Here is an 18,143-nt window from a genome sequence, read left to right as displayed (position 1 = left end):
GCGCTGGCGCGCCGCGCCGTGCTCGTGCTGGACGAGGCCACCGCCAACGTCGACACCGAGTGAGTCTCCGCACTGGCTTTTGTCATCGTCATTATCATCAGCGCCTTCGTCAGACCATATATGTTCTCACTGCTGAATCACAAGCCTCTTATGAGGGTTCAGACCATAGTGCACCATGCTGACCAAGTTAGCAGATGGCATATGTCGTCGAACTTTTAAATCTCGGACTTGCTGGTTTTTTCATAATGTTTTTCCTCCACCGTTTCAAGCAGTGGTGATGTTATTCACATGCGTAGATATATTGAAAAATCTTTATTTTCTGCACGCTTCCCCGGTCTCGAGCCACCGACTTGGCATTATGACAATAAGTGCAGAATATATATTCCCTATTTTGTATAAGACTATTTATTTATATAAGAGAAAGATTTCATTTTTTTTTCTTATATAAGAAAAAAACAAGAAAGAAATCCTCTACTCCTCTTCACTCTATAACCTCTATTGTACCCAAGGTTTGGAAGAAATCGCTCTAAGCGATAAGACCGCCCATTGTACGTAGATGTAAGCTTTATTTGTCTCTTATCTTTGTCTTTAATATTAAATAAGTGCAATAAAGAATAAATAAATAAATAACCTCCTCCCCCTCCCGGGGGGTGCGCGTGCGCGTGCGCAGGACGGACCGGCAGATCCAGCGCACGATCCGCAGCCGGTTCGCGAGCTCCACCGTGCTCACGATCGCGCACCGCCTCAACACCGTCATGGACTACGATCGCGTCATCGTCATGGACAAGTGAGTGGATAAGGGTGCTTTTAACCGATTCCGAAAAAGGAGGAGGCTATTAATTCGTTGGATGTTTTGTTGTTTCGTTTTGGCTTTGTTATGAGTACAATCTGGAGGTCTTCAAGAGAAGAGTGAACAGGTACCTTCTAGGGAAGCGCGCTCCATCTTAGACGACATCTCAGCTTACCATCAGGCGAGATCGTGGTCAAGCGCTTCCCTATCATGAATAAAAAAAAAATTATCTTGAGACTATCGGCTGAATTATTATATGCCCAATTATAGTTACATTAATTACTATTGATACTGATAAACACTTTGCAGGGGTCGCGTGGTAGAATCGGGACATCCGTTCGAGTTGCTGACCAATGCGAGCGCTCAGCAAAAAGCTGAATTTCAGCCGAAACGCACTCTACTGTCCAAGAGTCAGGTAAGGCTTCAGCGACACATTTCTGAATCGCGCTAGAGAAAACATCTCGCTACATCTTAAAATATATAAATCTCGTGTGAAAACATTGTCATGTTTGTCCTCAATGGACCACTTAACCGATTATAATAAAATTCGCACACCATGTGCAGTTCGATCCAACTTGAGAGATAGGATAGTTTAAATAATTTTAATTACGATAATTGACAACCCGGGTGGAGCCGGGGCGTGCAGCTAGTAGCATATATATAACTTTCCAAGATTATTCAATTGGGGTCTTACCGGCCGGCCAATTGTGTAGATCGGTGGGACATCCTGTATATATCAATTCTATAGATATTATATTAAAATTGTTCATTATTAAAATGGTGGATATGTGTTTAACTTCACAGGCACCGCTGGCGATACCAGAGAACTTCGCTTTCCAGTCTTCCGGAGAGTTCGAGCGACCCGAAGAATCGGAAACCCTAATCCTGTCCAAAGACAATAGAGTTAGGACTTATTCCAACAGGTTTGTGTGTTTGTCTATTACTGTAAATTTAGTCTATTTGTTCTGCTATAAATGTTGTCTATGTAATGAGACGTTTTATTATTCAATTATAACTAGATGCTCGTCCTGTCTCCGTCTGGATATCAAGGATACCTATTTCATGAGAAATTTTGAAAGAATAGAAAAAATTTGATCACGAGGCAGGATTCGAACCTGCGTATCTTGCCTAACCGTAGCAAAATTTCTCATTTATAAAGCATTTCAATGCTATAAAACTAAAAATTAAATACCTATTTCATCTCAAGGGAGCATTTAATGGGGTAAAAAGGATCCTATCACCCAAGTCAGCTATACTCTTGTCTGTATACAAAATTTCAGACAACCAGACCAGACAACCCGTCAGCAGAGTATAATTACTGGCAACCCTTTTTCTATATGGTACATCAGTTTGAGTGAAAGTTCTATTTAAATCGGTTTAGTGTTAGAAGTGGGCATTAACATACGGATAATCAGAAATTACACTTTTGAATTTTTCTTTTATTACATTTTGTATGATAATATTTGTATGGATTTGAAAATTGCGGTATTTAGCATGATATTTTATTTTAAAATGAGAAAATAAATAAATTACAGGTCTGAAGTGAGCGAACCGGATGTGGGTATATTCAAAATGCTCGTCGAACAAACTGGACCGGAAACGTCCGCCATGTTGTACAAGATGGCGGAAGAGGTGCGTTATAGCAAGATATTGGCCGCGGCTTGGCGCGCGTTAAATTCGCAGAATTATTTTGTATTACTCTATCTATTGAAAAAAACCTCATCAAAAACTGTTGCGTAATTTTAAAGATCTAAGCATATAGACACACAGATGGCGGAAAGTGGCTTTTTTTATACTTTGTAGAGATTAATTAATTATTTTAATTTATTGAAAAACGTTGTGCCAATAGTTAAGTTTTTACTTTTATTTTTGTATTTTTATACAAGTCATATTTTCTTGAGGTTTTATGCAAGTACCTATATTTAGAATTTAAACATTTAAATGGATTTAAATTTCGAATCTTCGCTTATTAAATGCGATAAAAGGTTAACACTAGTCTACTGTTATCTATAGCTGGATAAGTTTCATCTATATCTATTCAGATCTTTCGGCTAGATAGAATAACAAACATCCTCACTCATTGGCCTCATTGAGTTTTTATATTATAAGTAAACATATATAATATATTTCTTAAACTATATTAATTTAATAAAATTTCTATCAAAATGTTTGTTTCAGAGTTACAAGAAATATCAAGAATCGAGAAAGCATCAGTGATTGAAATAAAACCCGAAACTGCCCGTAACGCTTCCGAATAATGAATTTATATTGCGAATCAAAAGTATACAGAATTTATTAAAATTATTTGTCAATAGTGACTGTTGTGGCGTATGGATATTGTTATTAGGGAATTTTATAGCGAAGTGCCTTGGACAGCGTTGAAACAGGTTTTTTTTTGTATTTTTTATATATATTACTTAATACAATCGCCCCGGCTTCGCCCGTGGTACACTCTCTCAAAATCGGTCCAGTTGTTTCCGAGATTAGCGCTTACAAACTGAGCTTCTTCAGCTCTGCACCGCGGGCGCAGCCGGGGCGGACCGCTAGTATAAATATATAAAACTCACAGCGGAGTGAATTTTGTATAAAGGGCTATTGAAATGAAATTAATTTTCATTTTATTAATGTCTGTATGTTTTCGCATTTGGAATAGATATGGTTGACTTTTTACTTTTTAATTGTCATTGAAATGTGAACTGTTCACCTAAAGGGTACTTATGAATATGGATTTAATGCGAATGTCAATTGTAATCCAAGAAAAGTTAGTTCAATTTAACTTAAAATTATTAGGAATTATGAAAAAATATATGTACTTAACAAATGTACTTTCAACCGTTTTCGTTTTATATGTTTAAAGCAATAGCTCTATAAAGCCGAGTGAAGTTACACTTAACTTTACTTATTTAACTTATGAAAATTATCTATGTATGTATGTACATCTTGAATATTTGTAAACAAATCTTTAAAATTCTCGAATTTATTACTTTATTAATTAATAATTTAAGGAACTTCGTACAGGCCAAGCTTGTCTTTCTTTAAAGCATCTCAACTTAATAATTTAATATTAAACCAATCCCTCTCTGCATGTAACTTCCCCGTTCAAGTCACCGACCTTTTTTCCTCTATTTATATGTTTTTCTTTGATTTACGAAGAGTGAGTGTATTTGTTCCTATATAAAAGTTGGATGCCACTAAAATTGCATAAAATATCAAAATCAATTGTAGAATTTGGATTTTATACGAAAATAGAATAATTGGAACAAAGTTATCCAGTCCGTCTGTAATTGTTTAAATTAGTTGACCTATTGTTTATTTATTAACTCGAATATATGAAAGATTTATTGTTTCCATGAGTCATAACAATATATAAAACAAAACTAATTTTCAATGTTACAACTCGCACTTGGCACCTTTTTACCAACACCGCAATGATCAGTGCCATTTAATTTTATAAATAATTTATTAATATTTTTAATTGTCAGTATAAGAACTTTTCAATTTTATTCCAATGACTTTAACACGTAGGTTTTATATGCGACTACTATTTTCCTTTTTACACATTTATGCCGATTAAAAATAAAAAACGACTAGATGTTATAACGGTGCTGATTTTTATGTATCCTACTTTGAAAACTGATAAGCTTTCAAGACTGATATTCCACTTGCCTTAACTTTAATACAGTTTAATTTAAATGGAATTGATCAACCATAGATAGAGAAAGTTACTTATAAAAACGCATCGACCGTGTCTCAGAGTTAGAGCAAAGCTCTCACATTTAGAAAAGAGCTTGATATAATCGGTAGTAACACTTGCTCTAGCAAATGCGTTTTTGGATAGTTGCCTTAAAATTCTGTAGGTTTTGGGAATAGTGCTTTAAATTCCTCATTTTCTATAATGCCTTCTATATTATATAAAATATTAATAACTTTAATAACGGCAATTATTGCTAACTGTCAATTACCTCAATTACTTTCAAAAGGTGCATAGCGTCTTTGACACGAACAGTGTTAATTATTATTATTAATTATCTTTACAATGTATAGCGATATACGTTATAGATAACTGTCTTTCTATTGTACAGTAATATCAGTGAAATATAAAACCTCTGAAAATACGTAATCTAATCGTTTTTGGTAGCTTTTGGGAATAAAAATTCTACTAAACGCAACAGACAATAAAATGCTGTCACACGCACAGTGTCATATCGAATATAATTTATTCACGCTGGTTTCGTGAAATGCTAGTGATAATAATTATTTATCATATAATTTATTGACGTTCCATTATATGTTTCATGATAAGGTTATTCAATTGAGATCTCGTGGAGTTCAAACTATATAAGGTACGGGTATTAAAATTGTATTTTTTAATTGAATATTTCAGATGTTTTGTATAGTTTGAGATTTTTTTTTATTCTGCACACAAGCCAAATGTTTTGTGTATACAGTCTTCTATTGAAAATATTGTTGAATATATTTAGAGCTAACATGAGTGCTAGTAGTGGTGCTGCCCAGTGGAAAAATGTACTATCGAGATTCGAAGCCATTATGTAATTATAGTTCAATTATAAGAAATATTGTGATACAAACATACCAGTATTTTAATTTCTATGTATTGGATTTTTTATTTGTGTTCATATCCAATTAATGTGATTTTAGTAGTCAATTTGCAATTAACTGTTAAAATGTACTTAATATCCTAAAGTTTATTAAGTACTTAGTTATGTTGTTAAGTTCATATGATTATTAAATATATAGATATTATTTTAATCATAATTATGAATTTTATTTTCCTTCGATACTTTATCCATAACTTAGAGACAAAGAAGGTAAGGTCGAGAAATGATTAATTTTGCTTTAGCTGAATTTACTGGGTCTATAGTATTCGTCTGTGCCAGAAAGTCTAAGTATTAGTCTATTATTCGGCAAGGATGTAAGCTTTCTGGTGTTTTTAGTAGATTTATACTGAGAAATTTTTTGAAAGAATAGAAAAAATTCGATCACGGGGGTATTCGAACCCGCGTTTCTTGCCTAACCGTAGCAACGCCTAGCCTCTCGGCCACCCGTGATTACTGTGGCGGGAAACGCGGGTTGGAATCCCGCCCCGTGATGGAATTTTTTCTATTTCAAGAAATTTCTCATTTATAAAAAGCATTTTAATGCTATAAAAACTAAAAATTAGATCTATACTGTTTTTGCTTCAAATCGTAACGTATCCTATGATTATAACATTTTCCTGATAATGAGTTCTATGAATATCATATGGCACATTATATGTATAGATATATAGGGTTGCATTGTTGCAATGTAAGTTGGATCTCATTTCTCTCTTTCTTATTCTTCTTTTTAATCTCATTTTCCGGAAATATAGCTATGATTCTAACCTTTGTTACTCTGAAATGATTTAGCTTTTTAATGGTGATTTTTTTTCTAATCTTTCAAGTGTTTTTTTAATCTCTTAACAACAAAAAGTATCAAATCTTGTGTCGTAATATAATTATTTCATATAAACACATTAACTCTTGCCTCTATTCGATCACGAAATTCAGCATGTCCAAGGACCAAAGTGTATGGCTACAGCGACATGTCATCTGCACAGAAGTATAAATAAACGAACATGAAATATAAATATTAAATATATTTATTCATTTGCTATATTATACAAAACATTTTCCTAAAACCCTCGTACAACCGAAACGCGTCTAAAGCAAACAATATACAAATGGTCCCATACAACAATTTTATTATAAAACAGTTTCAGGTGACGTAATGAACTAAAGAAATATAATATGCCCTCTACAACACGCTAAGGCCAGGCCAATTTTTACATACAAGCAGCAGTCAAATAACGAAAAACGTTCAGCCAAATTTTGGTGAATACCTTGGGTTCACTGTCTCTTAACATTTTTAGAAATTAATTATTAAAAAAATCCCTATTTTTCCTCATTTATGTGAAACAGTTTTTAGGGTCAAAGGTTTTAAATTGTCAGAACTAGATCAAGTTTAAAACTGGACCACATGTCAGACATTATTTTTCAATTAAGGAAGTACCTTAAAAATCAGACTGATATTTTACGATTAACCTTCGATTTGGACGTTTTGACACTTAACGCCTAGAAGTCAACTCACCCGAGTTATTCACCAAAATTTCCCTTCTATGTATTTCGTTATATTCGATCGGGCCCCAATTCGGTTCGCGTGTGAAATGACAGCACAGAGACATAACGATCGTTGCAACAAAAAATAGTTTAACAAATGCACTTGGAACGTCCGCGCTGGCGGTGTGTGTGTGTGGGGGGGGTGTGGGGTGTGCGTGCGCTAGTCCGGCAGGTCGAGCGGCGCGAGCGGGTCGAGCGCGGCCAGCTTGCGCAGCAGGTCGGCGCGCGCGGGCGGCGGCAGGTCGAGCAGCAGCGCGGCCACGGCGCGCAGCGCGGCGTCGCGGCGCACGGCCTGCAGGTTGCGCTCCAGCAGCGAGTCGGGCGAGGCGGCCTGGCGCTCCAGCCACGCGCACACGGCCTCGTTGTCGTGCTCCCAGCCGTGCGCGTGCGGCTCGCCGCGCTCCTCGCCGAACCAGCGGCGCAGCGTGGCGGCGGCGGCGCCCGCGGGCAGGGGCGCGGGGCGCGAGGCGGCGGCCACGCGGCGCTCCAGCGCGCCCTGGCGCAGCAGGCGCCGCAGCCGCCAGTGCAGCGCGCGCCGCGCCCCGCGCCACGCCACCACGTCGGCCACGCAGCCCTTCTCCAGCATGCGCTCCGCCGTGTCGTGCAGCTCCGCGAACTGCACGCCGATCTGCGGCAACGTACACAACCTCAAACCTCACTCCACCTCCTCATTTACAACTAATAGTTCATTCATTACCAGTATCCCCCCCGCTTCGAAAAGCACAGACTTTCAAAGGAAAGTACGTAATTTTTTTTACGCAAAAAACCAAACCAAGCTCCACTATCTCGCTTGACCTTATTTAAAAACGCTTTAAAAGCGCGAATTTCCAAAAGAAAAAAACAGTACAAAATCTTTTACAACTCACACATACTTCAATTATTTGACGCACATACCTCAGACCACCGGACTATGAATTATTGAATATCTTATTTTGCCTCCAAATATAGAGAAGCATTAAAACATAAATGCTCTGACCGTCCCCTTAACATGTAAATGTAAACCCGAGAGGTTCCTAATGCAATTCCCAATGGAGACAAACAAAAATAAATGTCTCAGTTTGGTCGGACAATTCTAATCACGTTGTCCGTAAAAACTACAATCAGTGACGTATGCATCTAAACCAAACGAAAACATTTCATAAATGATAAACCCATTATAATAAATATATAAGAAACTCACCTGGTGGTAGACCGGCGCCAATTCCTTCTCACGAGCCTTAACTTTCTTCTCGGCCTCCAACAGGTCGCTATCCAGCTCTCTTATTTTAGTCTCAGCTGTGTAAAAAATATTATTTTCTTATAAAAACAGTACTTCTTCAAAACTTTATTGCTAAATGCTCATTAAAAGACAGTTAAAACGTTTGTTAACGAAACAACAGATTTTTTACTAAAACAATTAATTTTCTAATATCTATTCATTATATTAATACAAGAAGTAACAAAGAGTATTTATGTAATAAGGTAAAAATTTCAAATTTAAAAAATATAATATATATATATATACGTAGTGCGACATCCCTCGCGCTACTACACATGCCGCACTGACGAGGCATATGAGACAACACCGCTTATATTTAAAACCTCCGCTCGAGAGGTCAGATCATGCTGTCTCCTTCTCTCCAACGCGCGCTGCTGCCGGCGCGCACCTCTCCTATCCGAGCACTGAGGAGCCGCACGATCGGGGCACCAATATTTATAACCTTCGGTTGAGACAACCGATCGTGCGGTCCCTTTCCACATGTATAAATATAAGGTCGCTGATTGCAATAAACACACTCTCTCGAGGATCGCCGGTGTTTAATTTACTTACCCAAGCGCTACATATATATATAAAACTTTACCCTGTCCGCCCGCATCTGTCCTTATAAGAACGTCATCTATTGACCCCCTTCGGTCTAGATTCTTTGATATCTCCTTTATTTGCTCCTTTATTTCTGTAATCATACAATTTCTTGTATCAAATACTAATAATTATTATAATTACTTGAATATTAATTTAATATTTTTAATAACAATTTATTTATATACACCTAAAAAGAAATTTATATATACTTTAAATATACTTCGTAAAATTATAAAAATATATAATAAGCCCTTTAGGAGTTAAAAAAGTCTTATTTAACTAGCGGTCCGCCCCAGCTTAATCGTGGTATCTGTTATAAAATTTAATTAATTAATTTAATTTATACAGATACTAGCTGCGCCCCGCGGTTTTACCCGCGTATTCCGTATATATACCGTAGGAATATCGGGATAAAAAGTTGCCTATGTGTTATTCCAGTTGTCCAGCTATCTGCGTACCAAATTTCATTATTGTCGGTTCAATAGATTTTGCGTGAAAGAGTAACAAAACATCTATAATAAATCTAAATAAACAATATAACAAACAAATTACCAGCTATCCTCGCGTCCAACCGCAACAGCTCCGGGTCGAGCCGGTGCATGGTCTTCAATATGTCCCTTTGTTTGAATTTCACCTCCACGATACCCTCGGCTTCCAACACGCCACCTCTGTGAATATTATGTTTTAATTAATTAGTTATGTATTACACGAATTCTAATATTCTCATGGTATTTAATACTTATGATTTTCAGGTGTATATATTTTCTGAAAACTCGTTTTTTTTGGGGTTCCATACGCAATGCGTGAAACTTTTAGTACTCTTTGAGTAAGACAAGACGCTGTCCGTCTGTATGTCTGGCTGTCTCATGGGCCGTCATTGTAAGAAAGTACCCATTTTAAGATATGATACATTTCTATAAATGAGGGTGATGAAAAAAAAAAACAAATCGAGGTTAAGTAAGGGTTGACACGGTCATAAATTGGATGGGTGTCCAATTTTTGTTACATTTGCCCTTTAGCTTATTCGTACGGAACCCTCAGTATCCGACTCGCACTTGACCGATGCATTTACATATATCTGTGCTAATTCTTGTAATTCAAGGAACAAAAACGCTATCTGGGTGCGCAGTATCTACCCCTCCCCCATGTACTGTTATGCCCGGGGGGGGGGGGGATGTATACATTAAATGTTTCTCAAATCTAAGTAGCATGGCACCCACCTAGCCTCGGGATCGGCGTACATCTCCATCTTCGCGGAGTTGACGCTGGGGTCGACGACGGCCCACGCCCCCCCTCGCAGCTCGGCCCCGGGGGGGATGTACACTATGACGGGGGCGGTGGCGTTGCGCAGCGCGCGCACTATCTCCGCGCCGAACTTCAGTATTTGCTCGTACATGTCTGGAATTAAAATATATATATATACATAAATAAAATATATATAATGATTATAGTCATTCAGGATAATTAGAACCAATTCTCAACAAAATTTTAACTACGTTTAAAAACCTTTGCTTTTTGTAATGACAATATTTTTTTTATATGAAATATCTATGAAAATTTATCAAATGACAGTTTTTTAACATTTCGCAATTACAGAAAAAAAAATATTAGGATATTTTTCCAATCACCCCCATTCACCCTGATTGACCCTACTTCATTTAGTCACATCTTAAATAATTTTTCATTTCAACTTTAACTACATACTATGAAAAGTACAGATAGATAACAAGCAAAAAACGCAGATAATAAATGCAAAAGCACGACAGATTGCACAAACCTTTCTGACCGCCACTGAAACCACGCCAGTTGGCGAATATGAAGATGGGCAGACCTTCCCGGGAGAAGTCGTTAATGGCCTGGGAGGTCTTGTATGCCGAGTCCGGGAACCAGACCTGGGACACGATTTTTATAAGTCAAAATATATTTTAAATATTCCCCATTTTTTTTATTTTTATAGAAGAAAAGGGCTTCAGTCCAGTTTAGTTCAAGTGATAACGCTGCATTGAGTTTATACTAAAACTTACAAAAAATAAACCGCCAAATAACAAACTTACCATCTTGCTCCTAGGGCGTGTACTCTCAAGGTCCAATCTATGGTTTTCTATCAAGAATTATTTACAATCACCACATTCCCGATTCCATAATTATCGTGGTATAGGGAAACAATTACCTCGCATTCACACATTTGGTTTTTTCTAACATTTCTATATGATTCTATTTATTTTTCCTGAAAGCTTATCATTGCGCAGAGTGCATACCTGTCCAGCCTGTTGCAGGGTTTTCGCCTCCGAGTCCAAATTAGCTGGATCTGCTGGCAGAGTGAATTCCACGGTACGTGTTTCCACAGCTATCACACCCACTGGAATACCGCCCAGACGAGCTCGACCTGAGAGTAATATTGCATTAAAATCGCTTTATCGCTTCAATTATGAATGTTTAAAGTCTCAAAATTTATTTTATATTAAGGTACTTATTTTTATTTTTTATTATTATTGTTTCTTTCTTTTACATGTACACTGCCACTGTCAGGGGGTCAATGTGGTGTCCACTGAAAATCAGTGGAGAGTCTAAGTTCCTTTAATGGGCTTAGACTCTTATACATTGCGCGGATCTCCCGTTTATATGAGGTTTATTTATTTTTTATTATATCAAATTAGTTTTTATAACTTAACCATGTATAAATAAATGTATTTTCTTTCTTTCTTTCAAAATGCCTAAAAATGAATTATGACATACGATCTTGAGGCGGGAATCAAACCTGCCCAATGTTACGACACGATACGTCGTGGCGACTCTTGACCACTCAGCCAGCCAAGCTGTATAAGACTGGCGTTAAATTAAATTAAGTTTTAGTGTAGCTTTGTGTGCAGTAGGGTAGCGTGTTCTATAGTAAGTTGTAGTGTAGTCTAGTACATTGTAGTGTTTTCTACTATTTCATTTATGTAAACATTACACATTGATAAATTAATGACTTGTTAATTTTTTTGGAAAGTTATAACGATCAAAGAAGAAAGAAGAAAAAGAAGACAAAAAATGTTAAGTACATATTTTGTCTTCTTTTTGTCTTGTGTGAGGTTCTGTAGTTAAGTGTGTTATATGTGTAGTATTAAAAACTAGAATAGATAGTATGCAATGTGTTATAATCTATACTAATGTTATAAAGCTGAATATATATAACTACTGTTACTAGTGATCCGTTGAAGGCGGACTCACCGGTGACGACGGTCTGCGCCCAGGGCCGCATCACCTCGTCGAAGGAGCCGACGTCGAAGAAGCCCGGCTTGCCCGGCTCGCCCGTGAGCAGCAGCCTCGGGTCGTACGCGGCGCGCGGCGGGTGCCACTCCACCGGCCGGTCGATCGGGTCCGCCGGACGGATCATCGGCACCATGCTCAGCTTGTCCTGCGGGCAGGGGGTTCGCGGTTCAAACTTATGTAACTTAGGTATTGTCACTTTGATTAGTATCACTTATATCAGTTTTTTATAAAACTCTCCATTCATGTTACCCGTGTATGTCATGTTGGTGATCCTTAATGTAATAAATAAATAAATCACAACCAATTACTTCCTTACAATTTTTAATGATTCCAATCAAATTATTACCTTACCTTGCCTTTATTAGCCTCCAAATTGAGTGTTAACATTTTGCTTAGTGTCACACCAAACAACATCAATCTATCCATTTATTTCCCTATCTTGACTTTATTCGCAAGTGTTGCCATTTTGTTTAGTGTCACACCCCAAAGTGTCACACCAAACAACACTAATGTATCAATTTATCTCTCTACCTTGGCTTTACTTCGCCTCCGAATCTAAGTGTTATCACTTTGCTTACTCACACCCCAAAGTGTCACACCAAACAAAACTAATCTATCAATCGATTTCCTAACTTGGCTTTACTTCGCCTCCGAATCTAGTGTTATCACTTTGCTTAGTCACACCCAAGTGTCACACAAAAAAAAAACACTAATCTATCAATTTATCTCCCTACCCCACCTTTATATCTCCTCCCAGAGCCCAGTCCCTCTACAGCAAGCAGACACAAAAAGCAAAAAGGCCAAGCATCGGCCGCGCACCTTGGGTATGTAGGAGAGCCACTTGACCGTGGTGCGGATGGCCTCCAGGTCGGTGGGCGCGACGGCGTGCGAGACGCCGTTGTTGTGCATGATCTGCACGCCGCCGAGCTGGTTGTTGCTGGCGTACACCGGCTTGCCGAGCACCTTGTTCAGCGCCATGTAGCCCGTGAGGATTATGTACGAGGACTCCACTTGGATCACGCGGTGGCCCAGCCTGTTGTTTGAGTGTTATCCGATATCAAATTCAAGTTTTTATGTGGCGTGACGTGACCAGGTGTCGAATGAAATTGAGATTATGATAAACTGACCGCGCTCCGCGGTATAAACCGCGTAAGTCTGTTCGTATTCCGTTGGAATATCGGGATAAAAAGTTGCCTACGTACGTCTATCTATGTGCCAAATTTCATTGCAATCGATTTAGTAGTTTTTGCGTGAAAGAGTAACAGTCAAACATACACATACACATAGATCCATCCTCATAAACTTTCCAAACAGTTATAATTAAATCACAGTCCCAGGGTTTTCGGTCCCGATCCCGTGAGATTTCCTAATATCCTCTATATCCTCACATACTCCACATCTTTACATCCCAACATCCCCTATATCCTCTGTATCCTAACACGCCATGCGGAGAACGCACCGGACGACATAGGAGCCGATGCCGATGGCGCGGCACGTGACGACGGAGATGGTGACGATGTCCTCGTAGGCCTGCGCCGTCTCGCCGGCGATCAGCCCCGCGTCGCGCAGGCACTCCACGCCCAGGCCGTCCTCCTTGCCTGCGGGAGTCGTGTGATTATTATATTATACATATATTTTTAGTATATTAGTAGTATTTTTAGTACAACAATTTCTAGTAAAGTTAAAAAAACACTTAATTATTACATTTATAATTAACGTAAATAAAGGTGTAAATATAAGATATTTTCTAAGCACAAGATTGACCTACTATCAGGTATCAATCAAAGACACATAAGATAAGTACTATTTCTATCTAAAAGAGAAGAAAGGAAGACAAAGAAGACAGAACAGACAGAAGAGATAAGAATTATATTAGATGCCTTACGCTCATACAACTATCGCAGACAGAAAGTAAATCAGTAACGTAGATGTGAATTTATATATCGCCTCATTATAATCATCTTAGAGGCCCCCGGGGCCCCGAACTCACCGATAATATCCGTGATCCTGTACCGCGCCTCGCCCTCGTCCTCAATCAGCTGCGTCTTCACGGAGCCCTGGGGCCCCAGCCGCGAGAACGCCTCGGGGCTCAGGTACAGGTAGCGGAAGCCCCGCTCGGGCCTCTCTGCGTCTATCCACGCGACTTTGAACTCCGCTTTCACCTCCTCAGCCACACCGATACGGGCCCCCGAGTTCACGCTCACATATACCTGAATGATAAAATTATATATACATTAGTTATAGAAGAAAACGTACGAATGAATGAATAATATAACGACAAAGAAAAAACATCTATTGAGAGCAACAAATGAAATCTTTTAATTAGGCATACGGCAGGCAATTTCTTTTTATAACGCAAACCACTTGTTCGCTGGATATATTAATTTTTACAAATAAATCAAATAAAATTGTCCATTTTAGGTTTTATAAAAAAAAAGAAACGTCCAAAACTATTCGTTGTTATCTAAATCTAATAGAATAATCAAAAATTGTTTTAGTTTGTGTATAAAACGTATTACATACAATATAATTAAAAGCCAATCGTAATAAAACAAAACCCTGGTCAAAATTTATGTATGAAAACAGTATATCAGTGTGGCAACATTCAACCATTTTTGTATCTAAATTTAAGTTGAATGTTTTATCATTCAAGTGTATTCCACAGTGGTTACCCTTTTTACAGGTCTACCATGCATGTTTTTTCTTTCTTTCGTTCTATAAAATCCCCCAACTACTCACCCTAGGTATTTTCAATTCCCTCGCATACTCCGAAGCCCTAAAGTACACCCAGTCCTCTTGGGGTCCGAAAGACCCCATATAGTGCGTTAGGTCGTTTGCTATGAGCACTATATCTCGTCCCTCCGGGTATTCGGGTGTGAAGAGGGTCAAACGCCATGCCACCATACCCACCTGGAGTAATTGTAGAATTAATAAGACATCTCTTTGTATGAATAGTTGAACTATCAAAAACTATCCTCAAATGGTAAGAACTTTTTGAATGGGACCACATGACATGATTAATAGCTCATAAATATAAAAAAAAAACAATCAAAATCGGTTTACCCAGTTAAAATATATTATGAGCTAAGAAACACAAAGTAAACAAGTCTTTTTTTTTTTTATGTCGTAGCGGGCAGCTGAGCTGGTGGTTCGCCTGATGGTAAGCGATCACCACCGCCCATAAACATTCGCAAAGGTAGTACCTCTGTGAATGCGCTGCCCGCTTTTATGGGGTAAGGGAAAAGGAAAGGATTAACGACTGGAAAGAAGGAATGGACTTGGACGGGTGAGGAAAAGGAAACGGGCCTCCGGCTCCCCCACTCATCGTACGAAACACAGTGGCATGCCACTATTTCACGCCGGTTTTCTGTGGGGGTGTGGTACTTCCCCGGTGCGAGCTGGCCCAATTCATGCCGAAGCATGCTCGACTCCCACAATAAGTAGAATTGATACCTCTTTTTTTGAAGTAGGAAAAAAAAATACAGCAAAACTCACAGTATTCTGGCCGGGCAGCCTAGTGACTTCAACCAGTTTCCTCTCGCCGTCGTTTTCCAACACCAACTCGACCAGACTGAGCACGTTGTCCGGTTGAGGTCCTTAAATAGAAGACGAATAAATATACTTTTGTTCGTGTATTTCTACTGATCTCCGAATGTATGGTTACAATTTTGAAAGTAATTTTTTTGAAGACAACTCCAAGATCACTATGAATTGCGTTTAAAATTATAATAATACAAAAGCGGTCAGTTACGGTACATATATAGCTTATAGCCTTCTTATATAATAAATAGGCTCTCTAACACTAAAATAATTTTTCTTTATATTAATATAGATGAGTACTCATCTATATTAATATTTTTCATGTTATGTTATTAATTACTATCCAACATAGATATTATGTACACCCCAAAACAAGGGGTAAGCAAAGAAACGGGCGGAGATCTAGTATACAATATTTATACTACAAACTCACCATCTACCATGCCTTCTTCGATATATTCCTTCCATTGTCTCTCAACAGCCTGTCGGAACATGTCCGGAATGTCGTACACGTACGTGGTCCCTTGCGATGTCGCCTGTTATATAAAATGAATATACTCATTTGTAATAGTATAAAAGATTCATTTGTTAAGAAATTCAAGACTTTTTAACGGGTTTTTAACACGATTTATTCATTATATTATTAAGCCGACGTTTCGAACACTTTACAGCGAGCGTGGTCACGTGACCTTCGGGTTAATAATATAATTAATAAATCGCGTTTAAAATACGTTAAAAAGTCTTTAATTTCTAAATGTATAATACTCGCGTAAAATCAAACCCAAGATTAATTTCTTTCTCTCGTTTTTGTTGAACTCGGTTAAGAGATTACACCGGGAAACAGACCAGTGTGTACGTATAATGGCGTATAAAGGTGGTAGTTTAATCTTAAATTAAATTACCTGTCACTTTGTGCGCGATTTTCTCCCAAACTACTTAACCGATTTAAAACAAATCCACACACTATGTGTACTCGTAGTTTGATCCAATTTAAATGACAGAATAGTTTTCATTATTTCAATTATGGCAAATAACTAGCAGAGCGAAGCCGAGGCGTGCAATTACATATATAAAATAAAAAAAAAGAAAAATCTATCATTTTTATGCACTCAAATGATTTGGCAGTTTAGAATTATATGATGATTAATAATTATATTCACAGTACAAGTCCAAATTCTAAAATGTGAAATCCCACGGTCGGTTGAATACATAAAAGCTTACATGGAAACCGGTATACATAAGATACTTACCAAGAATCTCTTCTGCTGCAGGTAGTCCTTTGTGACATAAGGTGTCGAAATCGGCAGTCCGTGCATAGGCCCTTGTTTCGGTCCGTATGATTGGAATATTATCTGAAAGTTACAAACATATTAATCCTACTAATATTATAAATGCGAAAGTTTGTAAGGATGTGTGTGTGTGTGTGTTTGTTGCTCTTTCACGCAAAGACTACTGAACCGATTGCAATGAAATTTGGTACGTAGACAGCTGGACAACTGCAATAACATATAGGCAACTTTTTATCCCGATGCTCCTACGGGATACGAACTTACGCGGGTGAAACCGCGAGGCGCAGCTAGTATTTTAATATTTTCTCTTTTTTTGAGACACACGTGTGAGAGAGAGAGAGAGGCACGGATTGATTACTGAGCGAAGAAAGAATCAAGGGTGCTAATCACTTTAGAATGCCCATGTTTGTGACTCGGATGGAAAAACGGTTCTAGTTTATATATGGTTTATACAAAAAAAATATTTATATTCGAAATGGCTGAAACCCGCGGTCTCACGGCGTGGTTACCCGGGTGACAAAGTAGTATTTGTGCTAATTGAGACTACAATCTATCCGCGTAATAAATTTCATAAAGACCATAAGAAGGACATCATATGATTACGAATGAATAAAAAAAAACACTAGGTTTCCATATAAACGGTAGTTAAATACAAATAATTAAGCTATTCTCAAACAAAAGTAATCGATCAATCACACTAATGTAAAGTTTGTTTATTTGGATGTTTGTCCGTCAGTCACGCTGAAACTACTGAACCCATTTTTGATGAAATTTGGTATACGTATGAGCTGACAAGTCAGCTTGGGATAAAAATTAAATGCTCCCATGAGATAAAACAGGAAATTTGATATCCAGGCGCAGCCAGGACGAGCGTCTAGTATACTATATATTTATATATTATATTTAATACTTACCACACCAGTCTTGGGGTCGGAAACCTCCTCATATGTGGATATGTCCAGCGTATATCCAGACCCGTTGGACAAACAGAGTCGAATGTTCTTGGTTGGCGCCCCTGGGCCTGTAATATTGTAACATTATAAACAACACTGCAAATGACATACTACATAGTATAAAGCGAAGTCGCTTCCCGCGTCTGTCCCTCTGTATGCATGTATGCTAAGATCTTTAAAACTGCACGACGGATTTTGAGGGGCTGTATTTAATACATAGAGCGATTTAAGAGGACAGTTTATATCTATATATATAAAATTCTCGTGTCACAGTTTTCGTTGCCATACTCCTCCGAAACGGCTTGACCGATTCCT

The 18,143-nt window shown here is 38.1% G+C and overlaps 2 protein-coding genes across 2 annotated transcripts in view; one reads left to right on the top strand and one right to left on the bottom strand.

Moving 5' to 3' along the window:
- Positions 1 to 3,650, top strand: part of LOC119838083 (probable multidrug resistance-associated protein lethal(2)03659) — a 39,920-nt gene extending 36,270 nt beyond the window's left edge. The window contains exons 28-33 of the mRNA XM_038363894.1: positions 3 to 59; positions 671 to 787; positions 1,100 to 1,205; positions 1,595 to 1,713; positions 2,326 to 2,422; positions 2,969 to 3,650. Coding sequence (XP_038219822.1) covers positions 3 to 59; positions 671 to 787; positions 1,100 to 1,205; positions 1,595 to 1,713; positions 2,326 to 2,422; positions 2,969 to 3,007 — 535 coding nt within the window. The 3' untranslated portion in view covers positions 3,008 to 3,650. The remainder of the gene's footprint in view (positions 1 to 2; positions 60 to 670; positions 788 to 1,099; positions 1,206 to 1,594; positions 1,714 to 2,325; positions 2,423 to 2,968) is intronic.
- A 2,763-nt stretch (positions 3,651 to 6,413) lies between these two features.
- LOC119838082 (acetyl-CoA carboxylase) overlaps positions 6,414 to 18,143 on the bottom strand; it is a 71,447-nt gene continuing 59,717 nt past the window's right edge. The window contains exons 36-51 of the mRNA XM_038363892.1: positions 17,790 to 17,896; positions 16,837 to 16,938; positions 16,020 to 16,122; positions 15,542 to 15,642; positions 14,786 to 14,956; positions 14,037 to 14,256; positions 13,506 to 13,644; positions 12,866 to 13,079; positions 12,005 to 12,191; positions 11,050 to 11,177; positions 10,569 to 10,683; positions 10,012 to 10,189; positions 9,344 to 9,459; positions 8,790 to 8,882; positions 8,129 to 8,223; positions 6,414 to 7,576 (exon numbers count right to left, since the gene is read on the bottom strand). Coding sequence (XP_038219820.1) covers positions 7,109 to 7,576; positions 8,129 to 8,223; positions 8,790 to 8,882; positions 9,344 to 9,459; positions 10,012 to 10,189; positions 10,569 to 10,683; positions 11,050 to 11,177; positions 12,005 to 12,191; positions 12,866 to 13,079; positions 13,506 to 13,644; positions 14,037 to 14,256; positions 14,786 to 14,956; positions 15,542 to 15,642; positions 16,020 to 16,122; positions 16,837 to 16,938; positions 17,790 to 17,896 — 2,537 coding nt within the window. The 3' untranslated portion in view covers positions 6,414 to 7,108. The remainder of the gene's footprint in view (positions 7,577 to 8,128; positions 8,224 to 8,789; positions 8,883 to 9,343; positions 9,460 to 10,011; positions 10,190 to 10,568; positions 10,684 to 11,049; positions 11,178 to 12,004; positions 12,192 to 12,865; positions 13,080 to 13,505; positions 13,645 to 14,036; positions 14,257 to 14,785; positions 14,957 to 15,541; positions 15,643 to 16,019; positions 16,123 to 16,836; positions 16,939 to 17,789; positions 17,897 to 18,143) is intronic.

This window comes from Zerene cesonia, unplaced genomic scaffold, assembly GCF_012273895.1.
Source record: "Zerene cesonia ecotype Mississippi unplaced genomic scaffold, Zerene_cesonia_1.1 Zces_u001, whole genome shotgun sequence".
NCBI lineage: Eukaryota > Metazoa > Arthropoda > Insecta > Lepidoptera > Pieridae > Zerene > Zerene cesonia.
Note: the sequence above shows the minus strand (reverse complement) of the source record. Positions and strands in the feature narration are given on the sequence as shown.